Below are 18,409 nucleotides of genomic sequence, written 5' to 3' on the forward strand. Positions count from 1 at the left end.
AGATCTAGTAGAAACACGGTCCGGAATCACGACAATACAGATCTCACCAGGATCAGAGGAGCATGTATATAAATGTACATTTTAGCCTTGGTTTGCGACGATGCCTATCGGTATATCATAGGATACGAAAATTTCAAGATTATTATTTTTTTTCAAACTGTTATGACATCACTGGATTTCCATACAATCCGTAATTTGTTACATCATGGCCGGTGTTTTGAAAACTTTAAAAGTTTTATTTTTTGGGTCAGACGATTCTGAAGAAGAAGAGTGTGACAGTGATAATGAATGGATTAAGGATTCTAATCAGTCAATCATCAAACAGGTAAATTGTGATGTCCTCCATGGACGCAATAATCAAATAACGTTAGACGTCACTGCGTGAGTCCGGTTTCACCATTCAGACTCTTTGTCTCATTGTTGTACATATGTTCAGGATTCAAGGAAAATTGTTGTTTTGTTCATTTTGTCATTTGTAATAGAGATATGTGGAAGCCTATTTGTAAATTGGGACACGTATACCTGGATTGGCTGGAATTTTTTTTAATCATTTCAGGAGAGTGTTCACTAGGCCTATAGGGGCCTATCAAATTATCAATATTATACGCATAGACCTAAACTTTTTGTCTATGCTATGTTATACGTAAACGCCTTTGTCATTTACCTCTCTTAAATATCGGCTTTTGTCCAGACTTCAAAATATTGCTCTAATAATTATATGCACACACCAGCAGGTAAGCCCAACATGACGCAATATAATATGACGTCATAAATGCTCGCTAGCTTTTATTCGGCCCAGAAGTATGACACAGGGACTTGATTTTTTAGGCCAACTAGGCCTAATTTTTAGCCCATAACGTAAGTATGAATATACCATGGGTTAAAAAATTGTTACAGAACAAGAAGTATGAGTCTTGTATACGTCTATGGAAATACAGACGTACCCGAGAGCTAAATATAATTATACATGTATATCGTGACAATATGGAGATCTCGGAAGGGTGTCCACTGCTGCACCGTACATCTTTAGAAAATATTATTTGGATTGTTTTTGTCATATTTTACGACTGCTGACGATGATAAGATCAACACAGGTAAAAAAATATATATAGCCTGAAACAAAATTTCCCATCACTTATAGCTTATATTCGCTATTACCGCATATGTTTTAAAATATTGTTTTCTTACGACCTATCTCAAGTGCATAAGTAGTACCGAACGCATTGCTTACATGAACAGAAATCACATATCCGAATACTGACGAATAGAATTTTTGCCTTTATAATGTAATTTCCGCTGAGGTCACCACCCTTAGACCTGTTCAAAATGGTGCAAGAGTCTCTGCATCTTTGTCCCAAATAGGCCTACTCCAAATAAATCAGGATACATCATAATAAATATGCAATATTTTTTGTATCATGGCCAATCAAAACATCAATACAATGTTATTGTAATGTCACAAATTTTCAAGCATAAATTTTGATTACACCATTAAAAATTACAGTTTTTGTCAGACGACGATGACCGAATGGCATTTTCTCTTCATCCCGACAGTAGTATTTTATGCGCACATTTTATATACGAGTGTTTACGAAAATTATACGAAAACCCTTAAAGTCAAGCAGACATCATCAGTGATAATGTGTTTAATTTTGGCAAACAGTACATTGGTAGTTGTTAGTCCTTGTCGCCAAGAATAGTACCCATTTTTGATGCCCATTATATAATTTTTGTTCAATGTTATCAAAGTTGAAAATATTTGATGTTGGAGAAGGGAAATCCTTGGTGTGAATCAAGAGAAAAAGATATCCGTTGATCATTTAACTAGTATTAAAAAGCATTTGGATAGACAAAACGCGGTGTCAGGACGAATATCTCTTCATCTATGGATGCAATGCATCAGAACTTTATTTCATTTGAGAGAACACAGACAAGATGGTAAGAAATATCGTGCTTGAGCGCTCCATCACAATAGGTGTGATATTTTAAGATATATTTTTGTAGCACATGTCAAGGACTTCTTGTTTCCATTGATCCAAAATAAAAATTGAAGAGTTCCATAAAAAAACTTGTAATACGTATTCATTTTGATTTACAATTTTGCTATCTTGTGTTGAAATATAAAGATTTAATGGTTTAAATCAAGTTTTTATTTCAATATTATAAATACACCCTTATAGCAATCAAGTTATTTTGATTCTCGACACTGAATTGTCAACACATTTTCCGTGATTTCCCGATCATGACAAAGAGCACAAGGCAGGTATGTCCGGTCCGCAGGGCATGCTCACTTCTCCATGGCACCTGATCCGACCTCTGATGTCTTGGGGGGTCCGTGTTTGCTCTTTTCCAATTTTGTATTGTTAATGGACTTTTGAGTTTGAATACTGTTCGTTATCTCTATATATTTCAATGGAGCATATTTTTTTCTATTTACAGCAAAAGCAAGCGCAAGATGATAAAATAGCACACTTTAAATCAGGTAAATAGCTATCATCCATATTTAAGAAAAAGTGGGACAAAGCAAATTTCTATTTTAATGTCTCTTTCATTTTTACAAATTATGATAAAAGCATGCAATATATTATTCATATTGTATAGAAATTTTGTATCCAGTTATATATGTAACCTTACCAAAGAAAATCATATATGACACTACTTCTACCTTGATCAATGTTGAATTGCATTTTTATTGTATTTATCTTTTTTTAAATCTTTCTTTTAGGGCTAATATGTGCAGTTTTGCTTAAAAATTAGTTTTCAAAATTTTCTAATAAAACACACCAATCATCTAATTTTCTATTTCCACAATGTATATTTAAAAAAAAAAAATTATATATACCTGTATATTTTTCTGAATTTCGAAACATTTTTGTAGAGACTATAATTTAAATTCGTCACATCCTTTAGTTTCTTGTGCATTTTTAATGGTGTTAACACCTGAATACAGTATTTCATGTAAACAATATATAGAAATCTGGGATAAAATATAAATTCAAACTATTCCACCAGTTCAAAAATGTATAATTCCAAAACATGTTTGTACTTTCGCAAAAATAAAATCTATTTTTTTTAATGTTCATTTTACAAAAATTGTGATTTATTATACCCATTTTGAACATAAATCCACTCCCTTTTAATCCAAAAGAATTTATTAATACTAGAAAGATTGCAAATAACTTTGCTTTTACATGAAATAGAAATAGTAAAGAAATGTAAAATAACCCCAATTGAAAATATTTCTCCCAATTTACATTTATATAACTTTAAGACAATCTTATTATTTGACAAATTAAGCAAGAAATAATATAGCATTTGGATGAAGAACACCGTGCGTTGTGTTGTTTACAAAACCTTACATGACCTCTACACATGTAAATCTAAACATAGTTAGGGATTTACCCCGTGTTTAAAAATAAATCTTTTTCTAAAAACGTTGAGACTTCGCCAAGAAGCCTCTATATCGACCACAGTATTAATCAATAATTAGACCTTACTCTGCTATACAAATATTACGTCATTGCATGCATCACTGTTTCATATCTTTGTACCATATATACTTCCGCGTAAACGTTAAAACAGAAAGTAGACTGATAACAAAATGTACTTATAAAACAGAACGGTCCAGAAGAGAGAAGAGAATCCGTACTGGATCAAAAATGCCGGGCAAACGTAAACCGAGGACGAGGCGGACCAGCTGGAGCCGTGAGTAGTTTACTGTTTCTCTTAAAGGTTTTAGGGGTCAAGGGCTAAATGATTTAACGCATCGTAATAAAAAAAAAACTGCAAAGCATCTTTGGTTTGTTATTGAATAAAATGCAGATTTTATGCTAAATTATTGTTCTGTGTGACTGTTTTCGTCTAATGCACTTATGAGGCATGTTCTTTAGATTTTTTTTTTTTTCATAAAATGCAAATTAGGAAAATGCATATTTGCACTTTGACACTGTGATTATAACCCATGTTCAACAAAGGTTTTTAATACACATTTTACAAACATTGTTATCGTAACGTTATCTTAACATAATGTAGCAAACAATTGGTGATAGGATGTAACTTTTCGGAAATAACACACATCCTACATGAGGGTTAAATATGTGTACTGCATTCTAATATCGTGTGTATACATGCACATGGTGCACATTGGGAAAGTCATTACTTCAGTTCAAACTTCAAACAACAGCAATTTTTATTTTTCAAAAACGAAAGTTAGCCAACCTTGAGTATGGCAAAAAATCAATAGCAGTTTAAAATGGCTGTCATTGCATGGGTGCAAAGTGAAAATGCACATAACGAAGAATCACAACATCTATTGAAGGAATAATTTTAAGTTACAGGTGGTTCAGTAGATATATTCCAGTAATAATTCTGAATAACAAATAATAACTTTATGATTATCCACAAGAAATTAATTATACATGCATTCAACGCATTGTAGCATTACTTACGGGAGCATTAGAGGCTACCATCAGTGTCTTTTCTCAAATTGCTATTATATATACAAATTGTCAGTTTAAAGTTACAAATAATTATTTTGACAAAAAAAGAAAGAAAAAAGAAAAAATCACTATGATAAATTTTTAATATTTACACAACTCAGAGAAAGGGGATATTTTAAATATCTTATCCCCTCCTTCTTTATCTGCTGATGATCTTGAGGGTTGTATTAAACACAAAACCAAAAAAAAAAAAAAAGAAAAAACGCAACTGTTACAAAAACCTCAAATTAGCAATTTGAAAGAAAAAAAATACATGTAACTCATTTGACTAAACAAAGTGTTAATTCATAATTTGTATTTTCAATTTTAAAAAAATCAGCTTTGCCGGCATTAAAAGCTTCCGTACACTATAACAACTCTAAGATCAATAATTTGTTTTAACTTTTAACTAATAAGTCATTTGACTTAACAAATTAATGCATTGTAATTTTAAAAACAAAATGATATGATAATCAAATTCATTTAAAAAAAGAGGATGGGGGATAAGGCGGACGAAGTGCCTATAGTGCGAAAGATAAGAAGTGACAAATTTAATCTCAATTTTATAGAAATTTTATTTGATATTTCACCTAATACTTAAGTATACTAAATCCAAATTTCTACAATTTACAAAATCCCACAAAGACTGAAAATATTTGCCTATGAAAAAGTATACACACACTAAAAAGAACAAAAACGATCATTTTCTCATATTTTAACAATTTTCTTTAAATATGAGTGGGTCTTCTCTCCATTTTTTCAAAGATAATCCTAAAAGCTTGCAATGAAATATACATTTTTTGGTTTATAAAAACATGGAGCGATGACCCACTATACCTTAAAAGTACACTTTTATGGCAAAACATTTGCAACTTTCCGAGAAATACTTCAAGTTGAGCCATGTAGCATAGTGGTTAGCGCATTCGTCTCAAAGCAGTATGATACCTCGGATTTTTATTGCTAGGGGTTGTAATCCAACAAATATCTAATATTTTTATAAAAGAAAAAAATTATCGAGATTTTTTTTTCTCTCAGAAAGGGTTTTTTCTCCCTCTCTCATAAATTCATAAATTTCAAAAGTGAAAAGTTAATTTAAATACTTAATTTACATATTGAATATGATTTCTTAATATCTGACACTACAGGCATTCTGCTCGCCCTGTCCCCCATGCATCTTCTTAAAAATTTGCAATTTAAAGTTGAATAACTATTGAATTAAGGACCCAGACATAAACTAGACGATTCTAAAATATTTTTATGATATTTTTAACTCATAGGGAATCCTTTATCACTCTTCAATCTATTGTTAACTTCCTGGAGGTTGTCAAATGCTGTCAGGTTGTTTACTTTCAGATTGATCGGGTAGATTATATAATTTCTTTAATTTCTTTTTTTTTTAAATAAGTCTTGTCTTGTTCTTAGAATAATATATTTAATAAACATCAGATTGTAAATATGAAACCTGGGATTTCCAAAGTGTTCATATTATACCCGATATTGATTGTAAATAGATAAAAAAAAACCCGTAACGATATACATGTGACCGGTATTTAACTTACCAAACCGACTAAGAGCTTCATGTTTCATTCTCTATTCAATCTCTTATGCAGTAAATTGTATTACTAGTATCTAGTTAGGACAATGATGACATAAAATGATACATAGACAGATGAACATGGTGGTTATTACACATTTTAAAATGTCCAAAATCTTGAAAATCCCTTTAGAAAAGATGTATTAAAGTATTTTAGCTCAGGAATTTTGAATATCCTTTTTAAGTGGATTTTGATATCACATACGTGCTGTACTGGTTCAACTGATCTGAAAAAGATGTCTTAAGTTAAATGTTGACCCATAATAGACTCATTATGGATTTTGAAGAATTGTTTAATATCCATTGAAATGGTGAAAAAAAACTTTCTCAACTTGTGTTATGCATGTTTTCCTTTCAGAATTCACGACGGAAAATGAGGAGACTCAGGAGGGATGTGATGTGCAAAATATACACAGAGTCCAGAGTTTGCAGGACATTTCTAACGATGAGTTGCCTTCGAGACGTTCATTCTCATCACTTTTTCATCCAGTCCATTCAAACTCATTTTCAAACAGTCAAGTCCAGCTGGATACTGGATACTCTTACAGTGATAAAACATCGTCCGATACGGAAGAACTGGAATCGTGCAGTGGAGATTCAGAGTCTGCTGAAGATGAAGACTATTACGTTGAGGAAGAAGAGAGTGAATCTTTTCAGCCAAGATCTTTTACGATTCCAAAGGAAGACAGTAACAAGACAAAATTTGAGGACAGTTGTGCATATTATGAAAAGAACGAAAATGAGGAAGAGGACATCTTACAACAGGATATGATGAAGTATGGCTTAGACCTACCTGAAAGCGAAGAATCGAGTCACAAAGGTAAAAAGAAGCCAAAATTATACGATGAATTTTTGCCAACTGATCAATTAGAAAAGATGCTACGGTCAAATACACAGCGTTACAAACGTTGTAAAGTTTCTATTCAGGGAGCACATGTAGCTCAGTGTACAAACCTTGACGTTAGAGATGAATTAAAAGAAATTGAAATTTCAGGAAGATCAAAGGCGGGAAAGGTGTTTGATGGAGATATTGTGCTAGTAGAGATTTTTAACTACGAAAAATTTACAAAAACGGTCATTCAAAGACTGCAGCGAGACATTAATAAGGACAACAGGTCACAGAGAATCTACGGCAAAATTATCGGTATTTTTGAGAGGAGAAAAGCCAGAGATATTGATCATCCAGTTTTTGTATGTACTGTAGATGATACAGCATATTATTTAATGAAACCTGTCTGCAGAACAGTTCCAAAAATTCATATTGACCATGACAAGCAGAAGAAATACATAATTCAGGTGTATAAGTATGACACAAGGTCCTCAAATATTGAACCTGACTACGAATTTCGAATCGACCCTGGGAGAAAGTCGTCTTTTGTCTTCCTGGTAGTGTATTTGTCCTGGTCTAGCTTGTACCCAATGGGCGCTGTGATAGACGTTATCGAAATTGAAGAAAGTTACCAATCTGCAATGAAAATTCTTCGACTTCAAAATCAAGTGCCAGAGTATTATCAAAAAGAAACCGTTGAATATACAAAGAAACTGATTGATGATATACAAGAACCCAGAAGAATAATGAATGAGGAGGAACGTGAAGATTTATCTCATCTCAGGGTCTTTACTATTGACCCTGAAGGATCGCAGGATATTGATGATGCTCTCAGCATAGAAAAAGTCGGGGATAGTTTTGAAATAGGAGTTCATATTGCTGATGTAAGCTTGGTCGTGAAAAAAGATGATCAAATTGATTTGGAAGCTCAAGAAAGAGCTTGTACATTCTATCCCGGCCAAGGAATGAATCCTTACCACATGCTCCCGGAACCTTTATCACGGGACATTTGTAGTTTACGTCCAGGGGTTATGCGGCCAGTGTTGTCTGTAATGTTTATAATGACCAAAACGGGTCATATCGAGAAGCAATGCGTTAAGAAAACAAAAATTAAATCCTGTAAAAAATTTAATTACGAAGAAGTTCAAAAAATTATAGACAGGGGAGTAAGTGAAAGTGCCTTAGAGAGTGACATTCTTCAGCTTTTTGAAATAGCTAAAACAATACGTGCAAAAAGACCTGGTGCAGGATTTCACGCGTTCCCCGTAGAAACGAAACTGAATGACAACGAGGAATCAGTTTTGAATTCAAGGGAGGCCCATTATCTTGTTGAGGAGTTCATGGTTTTATCAAATACATACGTTGCTGGATATCTAAGAAGCCGATTTCCAAAAGTTATTCCTCTCCGTTGTCAAGCTGCCCCATCTGTAGAAATTCTGAACAAATGGAAAGATCAAAACTATCCATTTTTGCACATGGTATTTCGCCTTCAGAATATTATTCCAAATGCAGTTCCTGGAGGTGATAAGATTGACCTTAATTCTCTTGGACCTTTTCGGTATACAAGGATTATGCCTGTTCAGAAGTGGGTATGGGAAAATATAATTGATGCAGTTAGGGGTAAAGACATTCAATCAGCAATACAATATTTATGTACTGATGAACTACATCCTAGCCAGTGTTTGGCATTAGAAGAATGGATTTCTTTCCAGGAGAGTGCTTCATACAAATGCAGTGGGACCCTGAATGATCCAAAGAGAAGGGATGCATTTTTCTTTGCAACGAATGATGTATGTACATTTTACATCACCAATAAGGAGATACCCTGACATTATTATCCATCGCCTACTTCATGCAGCAATCGATAATAAAAAATGTCCATATTTAGAATCAGAGGTTGATATTCTGTGCCAAAGTTTAAACGATGTCATTCGAAGAGCAAAGGATTTTCAAAAGCAATGCAGGTTGCTGACTTGGGGATTTAGATTAAAGCAGTGTCCACAAATCCTGCACGGTTTTGTTCAGGAGGTATCTGACAGGTCTGTTTCAATTGTTTTACCTGGATTCAGAAGTCTTCCTCAGATATGCAAGGAAATTGAGTTAAACCTTTTACACGTATTCGAGAGGCCAAAATTTGATAAAGATACAACAACAGGAGATCTTATCATGACGCTTAACTGGCTACTACGCATTTATGATGTGTCAGGCAAACCAAACAGAGACGAGCGTAAAGCCCAGAGACTACACTGGTTGTCAGAGGAGGCTAGAAAAGAAGTTTGCAAGCGAATAAATCCTCATGCTAGAACAAAGTTTGTTCTTCAAGAGAGATGGAAAGAAATATTACTTCAGGTGGTTCGTGGAGAATTCCAAAATCTGGAATATAGTATCACAGGTCCACAAGGGAAAACATCTAGACCGGGAAGTAAAGGGGAAATGGATGAAGATCTCCATAATTATGTACCTGCCTGTAAAGATACAATAATTGATCACTCATCCGAAGTTGAAGATGGAGAAGTGATTCGACAGGCGTGCAGATTTTCAATGTCCTTGTCTCGAGGACAAGTAGTTTGCGTGCAAATTACTGCAGAACCACAAAAAGGGGTTCTTGTACCATCCTTGCAATTGCTTGATATGACCAAAAACATTAAACATTGCTTGCAACACAGCCGCGACCCAATTAAGTTCCTATCCAAATATTCGATACACAAAACTAAAACAAAATATCAATCAGTAGTTGACTACCTCAAAATATGGTTACCAATTATTGAAATGGAGGCTGTAACAAATGCAGCGCATGACGATTCTCCAATCATCAATGGAGTGGATGTCTTCATGGAGCCCTGTCGAAGAGGATACTTTGTCCTTGATCATTATTTTTGTGAACAGAGAGACATTGATTTCAGTGCAATGTCGCCAGAATTTATTCTTGTGGGTAAAAATGAGAACAGAAACGAGGATATTACGAATACTGATTTCTTATGCATAAGATCTGAACATTTAACGAATAAGACCAACGAAGAAAGGAAAACTTCATCCGTGGACCCAAATTACCGTTTTCAGTGGGTTCTTCATGGACAGATTAACATGATAGAAAAAATCATGAAATCTAAACCTCAGCAGAAAGATTCCTTGGAGATAGAGACGGCAGATAGCGATGGAAAGAAGCGACCAGTCGTGGACAAGTATAAGATTCACTTTAAGCTTCATAAGGAAAGCAATGATGCATCAAATGAAATGATGCTTACAGAAAATGGATTTCCAAGCTGTGTAGAGCTGGTACAGAAATCTGAAACAGAAACGTAATTACCTCAGTTATTATTATATTATTTAAAGAAAGACTCATTGGTTACATCGTTGATCCGAGTTATTTTGACTCTGCTGTTCTTGATAAGATTTAAACGATGCCTCCTCTAAATTCCCAAATTAAAATTTAATCGTCCATAATGCAAGTATGACAATATTTTGATTGAATTTATTTTCTGAATATTTACCAATATAATATTGACTCTTGCTATAGCTTAAAACCATGCAGTGGTCCTTGATTTGATCAAATATAAATATTCTCTAAATTGTTTTCTTGAATATCAATATGCCTTACATATATATGGCTCTGCAATTCTAGAGAGGTTTTAGGGGATATATTGCATTGTACTTTTTTGATTTACTATGATGGCCCTCTCACCCCAAACTTGAGTCTTATTATATGAAAAATTAACGGAGAAACGACAAAATTATAGAAATAAAACAGGATGATAACATAATTTTATCATTCTACAGAATAATGATAATTGTTTTTCCTTTGTGTTGAAATTTGTCTCGTTTACCTTTTTAGTCGGATAGAGGCTGTTTTAAAATGCCTTGGGAAATCCAGCACTTTAGCACAAGCAATAGCTTTACAGAGGTCACCGCCAAAATTAGGTAATACTGAACTTATACATAAATTTGTATTTTTAACAACTGTTTTAGAAGTAGGAAAACCGAATTTAAAAATAATTACATCAAAGTCGAAAATAAATGTACAAGACGCTTTTTAAAAAAATATGTATTAATTTTTTTTTATTTTGCAGATAGTACATATTTTGAACAAGCCAAAAATGTACATATAGAAATAGATTTGCCAAGCATTGAACCAAGTAATGTTTATCAAACGCAGGCCATCAGGAATTCTTTAACCAAGAGCTTTAGCCTTATCCATGGACCTCCTGGTTAGTAAAACTGCATTATTTTGTGATAGGGAATCACCTTGTCTCCAATTTACATATTCTACTTATTTTGTTTAATCCAGGCACAGGGAAGACCTACACGGGAATAAAGTTAGTGTATCTGTTCGATATGATAAACGATATGCTCAGAGCAGATGGACAAAAGCATCAACAAGTTGTCTTCTGTGGACCCAATAATAAATCGGTGGACCTTGTTGCAAGTAAATTTTATTTCATCGTTTCTTTCTTTTTTAATTAAAAAAAAACCTTTCTTTCCTTCTAACAGGTCAAGACCACTACCTTATATGGAAGGCAATTTTCAACACGTGACGATGTCTTCGTCACGCCCGTTCTCCAATCAAGTGAAAGATTCCCAAAGCATAACAGTCTACCACGTGTTTAATTCAATGGCTACAAGGTTTACTGCACAAAATTTCTCGTCACCGGAAAAAAGAGATACAATGAACCGCATTGAAGTGGTAAAATTTTCCATTTGGATGAAACGTTCTGAGTCATGTTTTGAACGTCAATTATAACATAATGACACGCCCATTTCTTTAGAACTTTAGAAACGAAAAAGAAATATTCGTTGTAATGTTTAAGGACATGAGTTACAAAATTTTTAAAGATTTTTAAAGTTATGAGAGAGAGAGTTAGAGAGTTCACGCTTCTGTTAATCACGCATTTCAACGAATTTGTCAATAATTATTTGTTTTATCATGTTTATTGGAGTTACCATAACACATGTATCGGTCGAACACGTGCTTACTCGGTGTTTATGTAGACCGTCAATTTCATTGGCCATTATATTTAAGTAATACCTGTTCTGCGGGTATTAGAACCATTTGACCGATTTTTTCCTTTCTAAAGAAATGGGCGTGTCATTGTATACAATCATTGTTCTAAAGATAGTTCAAAACGTTCCAGTCAAACGGAAAATTTTACCACTTCAGTGCGCTTCATTGTAACTTCATTAGACCGGAATTGAAAGATTAAATTCTGAGGACACTGCTCCATGCTCACATTTAATATTGGAGTTGTTTTAGATGATTAACAGTTGCTTCGAATATCGAACAAACCCTTTGACTTTTGCATATACATAAAACACTTTCTGATAACATTGAGGGGTTAAATAATAATAATTGCACACTTTCTCCTGCTGTCTAAAAATAAGGACCTACATACAATGAAGCGCATTGAAGTGGTAAAATTTTCTGTTTGGATGGAACGTTTTGAGCTATCTTTAGACACGCCCATTTCTTTAGAAAGGAAAAATCGGTCAAATGATTCAATCGAATACCCGTAGAACAGGAATTTTATAAATATAATAGCCAATGAAATTAACGGTCTACATAAGCACCGAGTAAGCACGTGTTCGACTGATACATGTGCTATGCTAACTCAATACACATGATAAAATCATATTTATGTACAAAATCGTTACAATGCGTGTTTTATATAAGCGGGAACTCTATACATAGCTCTTTCTTAATTAAAAATCTTCATTTCATGTAACTCATGTTGCTTTTCGCGGAAAGTGTAGTGTCCTAAAACATTACGACGAATATTCCTCTCTCGTTTCTAAAGAAATGGGCGTGTCGTTATGTTATAACTGACGTTCAAAACATGACTCAGAACGTTTCGTCCAAATGGAAAATTTTACTACTTCAACGCGCTTCATTGTACTACCTGCGAAAGCTATGTACACGTATATCACGTGAAAAAAACTCAATGTTTTATCGACACGATAGCACTTATACGTCTCTTTGTACAATGGTATACTAGACTGATGTATTATAAGTTGATATAAGGCTTCATAAAGCAAATTTTGTAAATGTGAGCATAAAAATGAAAGATTATACATCATTTTAAATATTTCTTTCAAAAATTTCAAAAAAGAATTGAAAATAAGTTTCCACGGGACAATTCAAGTTGCCTTTAATTTTCAACACAGCTAGGTACTTGTAGTAGCCCACAATGCATTTCATTCAGCAGTAGGTAAAGTAAACATATTAGCTAATTTACATGCAAATTTATTCTGACGTCAGAAAATCTAGTGGTCTCGACCTGTTCTAATATTTAGGGTTAAAAAAAGAATTAAATGGTAAAAACTAGACACAACTGATTTAAATTAAATATGCTGAATCTATGGTCACTAAATGAAAAAATAAATTTAATTCTGTTTGCTAATTCAGGGTGGATATTGAAGAAATTTGACGATTTAGCGCCCGATATGATACGTTTGTATGGCAACTCTCTCGAATACAAAGATTACCCTATGCCAGGAAAGCACTATACAACGTCTGCCTCAGCGAAAGAAAATCGACCAGATCCTCAGCTAAAAGAAGTATCGGTCCATCATCTCATTCGTCAAGAAGGAAGTCTTTATGCCACCGAAATAAAAGACTTCGATGACAAATTCGAACTTTTTAGGAGAGATAAAAGCTATAAACCCACTATTAAAGACATTAGGCGATACAAGCATATAACTAGTGAAGCAGCACAAGAAGAATTGACGAAACATGACGTCATCTTCTGTACCACTGCCGTCACAACCAGTCCACGGTTCATCAAGGGTACGAGGGGGAAAGTTTTCCAGTTGATTATTGATGAGGCAGGAATGTGTACGGAGCCTGAGAGTGTTGCGGCCATCATTGCTACAAAGGCAAAACAAGTTGTGTTAATCGGAGATCACAAACAGCTTAGTCCTGTGATTTGTTCCACTCATGCAGCTGAGCTAGGATTAGATGTTTCACTTTTTGAACGTTTTGCAAATTTGGCAACAATGCTGAGATACCAGTACAGAATGGTAAATAATAAACAAGCAATACATTTTGAAGCAAACCTTCATTTTTTTTTGTTCATTTTCAAAATAGAAAGGGTGATCATGATTTTTAAAATAATTGTTTAATTCCAGCATCCAGCAATATGTGAGTTTCCCTCAACTCACTTTTACGATAAAAAGTTGATTACCAAAAAGTCTTCAAAGTGGAAATCTAAGACTCCATTAAATATTTGGATAAACAAGAATAAACCAATCATATTCTGCCACGTGGAGGGAGAAGAAGACTATCTCACTGTTTCTACTGAAGAGGGAAATGAACAGTCCTGTAGCAACAAACAAGAAGTAGATCACGTGGTATGCAGGAAAAACATCCCTATTTTCATTTCATGCTATCAATAATGCAGTTGCAGGTTTCTGAAAATTTACTTTTTATTAATGTAAAGACGGAAACCTTGAGTACTACAAATTTAGTAATATATACCGTGTACATTTTAAGTTCGCTTATGTAATGTACTACAAATTTATAGGGTCACCTTTAGATCATGTGCTGTACATGAATAAAAATCAAGCTTTTATAAAGATCTTTCAAGAACATTTTGCAGTAGTTTTAAAGTACTAGTAAATTATTGTTTTTTTTAAAGAATACCAATAGCCAAAAAAATCTTTTAAGGGTAACTAACACAAATTTTTTTCAGAAATCAATATTTCTCATAGATTTACATCTAAAATAATGTTGACCAAGTACTAGTTTAGTGGAAAATTTTGTAAGATTTTGTCATAAGTAAAACAAAGTCTCATATTTTAGCACCAAGAAAAACCTACAATTTCTTTATATTACAGGGATTTATTATTTATGTCATTTGAAATCAAAATCCATCAAAAATATATGTCAATCCATGTTTCAATGTTTTGTTTGTGTTAAGTACCCTTAAGTATATTTGATTAATAAAAGCTTCATTATTTGAATGAGCATTATCCTTCTTGGGAATGTATTTAATAATTTTAGTTTTAATATTGTAGATTAAAGTGTTTGAATACCTGGTGAAGTACGAGAAGATCAATCCAAGTAATAAACAGGTCATCAACATCATGTCACAGTACAACGCACAATGTACAAGAATAAGGAAAGCTCTTCTGGAAAAGAAGTACATTAATATCAACGTCAACACTGTTGTTGCTAGTCAGGGTATGTTAGATATATATTTAAGTCTTTCTTTTTCAAAAGATTATTTTGTTTGATATGCATATAGTGAACTGTGCCTTTTTGGCTGAAAATTTTAATTTTTAACTGAATTTTAATGCATGCACCCTCCTATTTAAAAAAAAAATCGACTAAAATTGAGTCTGTCACCTTCGAATAGAGTCTTTCAAATGTAGTTTAAAATGATTGGTTGGTTGTTTGCTTTTTGTCCTCTTAAGAATTCTTCTCTGATTAGTTGCCGATAGAGAACTGAAAATGTTTACCCTATTATCGGCGCTTAGGGCCGCTAGGCAGAGGGAGATCTACGGTTCAGATTGATATTTTTTTTCTATTTTGAAGGTGGGGAATGGGACTACGTCATTTTCAGCACGGCTCGGTCTCTACCAGATTACCGAATTGAGCAATACCCAACCCTGGGGTGGTGTAAGCAGAATCTGGGCTTTATAACGGATGAACATCAGATCAATGTCGCTTTGACCAGAGCAAGACGAGGGCTCATTATCATTGGTAATGACGTCATGTAAATTTTATCCATTAAAAAAAATTCTGAAAGTTCAAGGGCCTAATTTAAAGTGATTTTATTTTTAAAATATCGCTTTGAAACAGAATTTCCTTTTGAAAAGATTTAGTATTTTGGGGGTAACAAAATAGCGAAAAGTAAAAAGGAAAATTGTACCAGTGCGTAATCATATGCAAAGTATTTATATTTATATTTTTCATTGTCTTTTCATGGACAAATAAAACTTAGTTTAATGTGTTGCAGTTTCGGCAGTATCACTTGTAAAGCGATAATTACATTTTAAGTACTGAGTCTTTGCTTTCATTGCCTTACATGTATAAGTAATTCTAACTTTTAAAAATAGGGAACAAACATCTTTTGTCATGTGATCGTGTATGGAGGAATCTGATAAAACATTACGCCCGTTTTGGCTGTGTAACGGATGTAGACCACTTCCCTCCACCTCCCCTGATAACGAAGAGACGGCGGCGGAGGTCACACCGAGAAAGTCTGGAGTCAGAAGAAGATTTCTACCGCGGAACTGATCGCCAGCTTAGTATGGTAGATGAAGAAAATGAATGAAATTACTACTAGTGCAATATGATAAAGAAAACGCCAGATTTATAATATGTTATTGGTTTGTTTTACTATTTTCATTTGCGAGCTTTCAGTTTAACTGTGATACTGAAGTTTTCTTGATGCTGATTTTTCTTTATAAAAACCATTGTTGTTGCTCTTTTTGTGATATTTTGTTATTCAAGTGTTATATAAGTCAAATATGCATTGAATAATGAAAATGTTTGATGTTTATTATGTTGCAGGTTGTCCACTGCTCTAAAATTCCAAAAATGTATTCTATCATTTACTTCTGCTAAGATTCCTGAGTTTGGAATAAAGAAGAAATGTTAACATTTTCTGACTTTACCCTCAAATTTCACCTAACATTTGATTTTGTCCTTAAAGCTCGCCGCATTTTTCTAAAGAGTACTGGATAGCCTGATGTTTTGATAAGATTATAAAAGTCTCTCATATTAAACATGAAAGTGTGTGTTTATAAGTTTTTCACACTTTGTAATTCATTAAAGCGCGGTCATCTTCATGAAATTATAATTATTACACCTTTCCTGAGATATGGTTTAACTGATTTTTTAATCTTTAAGATTAAACATTATATTAAAAAATGTAAAGGAATATCTACATTGTGCTTATTTTACTTTTTGACAATCATTTAATTACCTCTTTTATTTCGCAGTATTTTGTATGCTTACATCTATGTACTTAACTTTCTTTTTCATTGTTTTGTGAAACAAAACAACTTGACATAAATATTTTTTGTTATTTTATTAATTTTGTAAGTTTTTATTGTTTAAATAAAATTGAGAACCACTATTACTTTTATTTTTTTTTTCATGTACTTGAGTTGTATATGTCTTATCTTCTTATTCTTCGTATAAACGTTGTTATATGATGATTGTAAAAAGTCATGACGATTAGTCTAACTATGAACCCATTTTAAAAAAAATTATAGCAAAACAGCTATATTCTGATTGCAAACCTTTCAAAACATCAATAAGAAACAATGAAACTGATCCTCTTCCATATGCTAACTATGGCCAAGAGCGAAAAAATGTTGGTATCCAAGAAAAGCCTTGTCACGCATTTGAAATATGGAAGCCCAAACTTTAAGCATTAAAGGCCAAGTATACTTTTTAAAAGTATGTCTTCTTCTAGCTTCACTTCATGTATAAGAGTAGGCCCAAATCCAAAATCACAGGGTAACAAAAGTTTGCACCCAAGGGATTGTCTTGACACATGAAAATCACCAGTAAGATATTGAAGCCATAGCATCAAACAAAACTCATAGCCAATGTTAGAGTTTTGCAGAGAAGATCAAACACCATGGTCAAGATGCAATTGGATTAATAATGTTGGTATCCAAGGGAAGGTCACAAGGAATACTAGTACATATATGAAAGTCTTAGGATCATCCATTCAAAAGCTTTGGGAAAGGTTTACGTTTTGGTAAAATTTTGCCAAAAAAAGATTTAACTCCAAACTCAGTAGGACAATTTTGTTGGTATCAAAAGAAAGCTATTACACAAGAATGTGAAAGTTCTGGCTCCTACCAATCAAAAATTATGGGGGAAGTTAGTTTTTTATTTATTTATTTATTTTTATTTTTTTTTTTAGCGGAGTTACAGACCAAAAATTATTTGCATCCTCCCAAATCTGTAATTGATGACAGGAGTATGAGAAAAACCCAGAATGCATGCAATACTCTGTAAGACCATGATAATTAAAAACATGTATAAATAAGATTTTTTTCTTTCTGGTAATTGTACGTTATACACCTTTAAAGTTAGCAAAAGACATGGCTATAACTGGTCATGAACCACTTTGAAAAATTATATATTTTTTGTAACGGAACATATTTTCAAATTAGTTTTAAATTATTAATATGGATTTATGTCTTTTTGTGAAGTAAACGTATCGATGACTTTCACGTTTGTTGAACCATGGAAATAAAATGCATGGAGAAGGTTAAAGAAAATTTTTTAAAAAAACCAACAAACTAATAAAATACAAAACATACCTCGAAGGAGGTATTAACAGCCAATCAAAATTCTTCCAAGGTACACAAGTGAAAAGTATAAATGAACAACTGGAGATCACGATCTTCAGTTGCGTCAAAACTATTATCCTGTATCATGGTTTCTATGTAAATGTTCCTCCTTTTCTTCATAATAATCTATAAAAGGTTTTGATGAATGATTTTGTTGAAGACTGAGGAATCTCTCCAATATCAAGAACCAAGAACGAA

At 33.2% G+C, this 18,409-nt stretch overlaps 1 protein-coding gene across 1 annotated transcript; it reads left to right on the forward strand.

Annotated features, from left to right (window-relative positions):
• The first annotated feature begins 170 nt into the window (after positions 1 to 170).
• LOC134236837 (helicase with zinc finger domain 2-like) lies at positions 171 to 16,850 on the forward strand. The gene is given in 13 exon segments (XM_062718978.1): positions 171 to 325; positions 2,440 to 2,482; positions 3,619 to 3,705; positions 6,431 to 8,652; positions 8,654 to 10,200; positions 10,734 to 10,819; positions 10,969 to 11,106; positions 11,187 to 11,324; positions 13,299 to 13,912; positions 14,021 to 14,242; positions 14,909 to 15,074; positions 15,429 to 15,596; positions 15,953 to 16,850. Coding segments are annotated over 13 exon segments (5,769 nt in total). The 5' UTR covers positions 171 to 205; the 3' UTR covers positions 16,171 to 16,850.
• Positions 16,851 to 18,409: the final 1,559 nt, after the last annotated feature.

The sequence above is a fragment of the Saccostrea cucullata genome, unplaced genomic scaffold (genome assembly GCF_032062105.1).
Source record: "Saccostrea cucullata isolate Sc308-1 unplaced genomic scaffold, CSIRO_AGI_Scuc_v1 ctg12, whole genome shotgun sequence".
Lineage (NCBI taxonomy): Eukaryota > Metazoa > Mollusca > Bivalvia > Ostreida > Ostreidae > Saccostrea > Saccostrea cuccullata.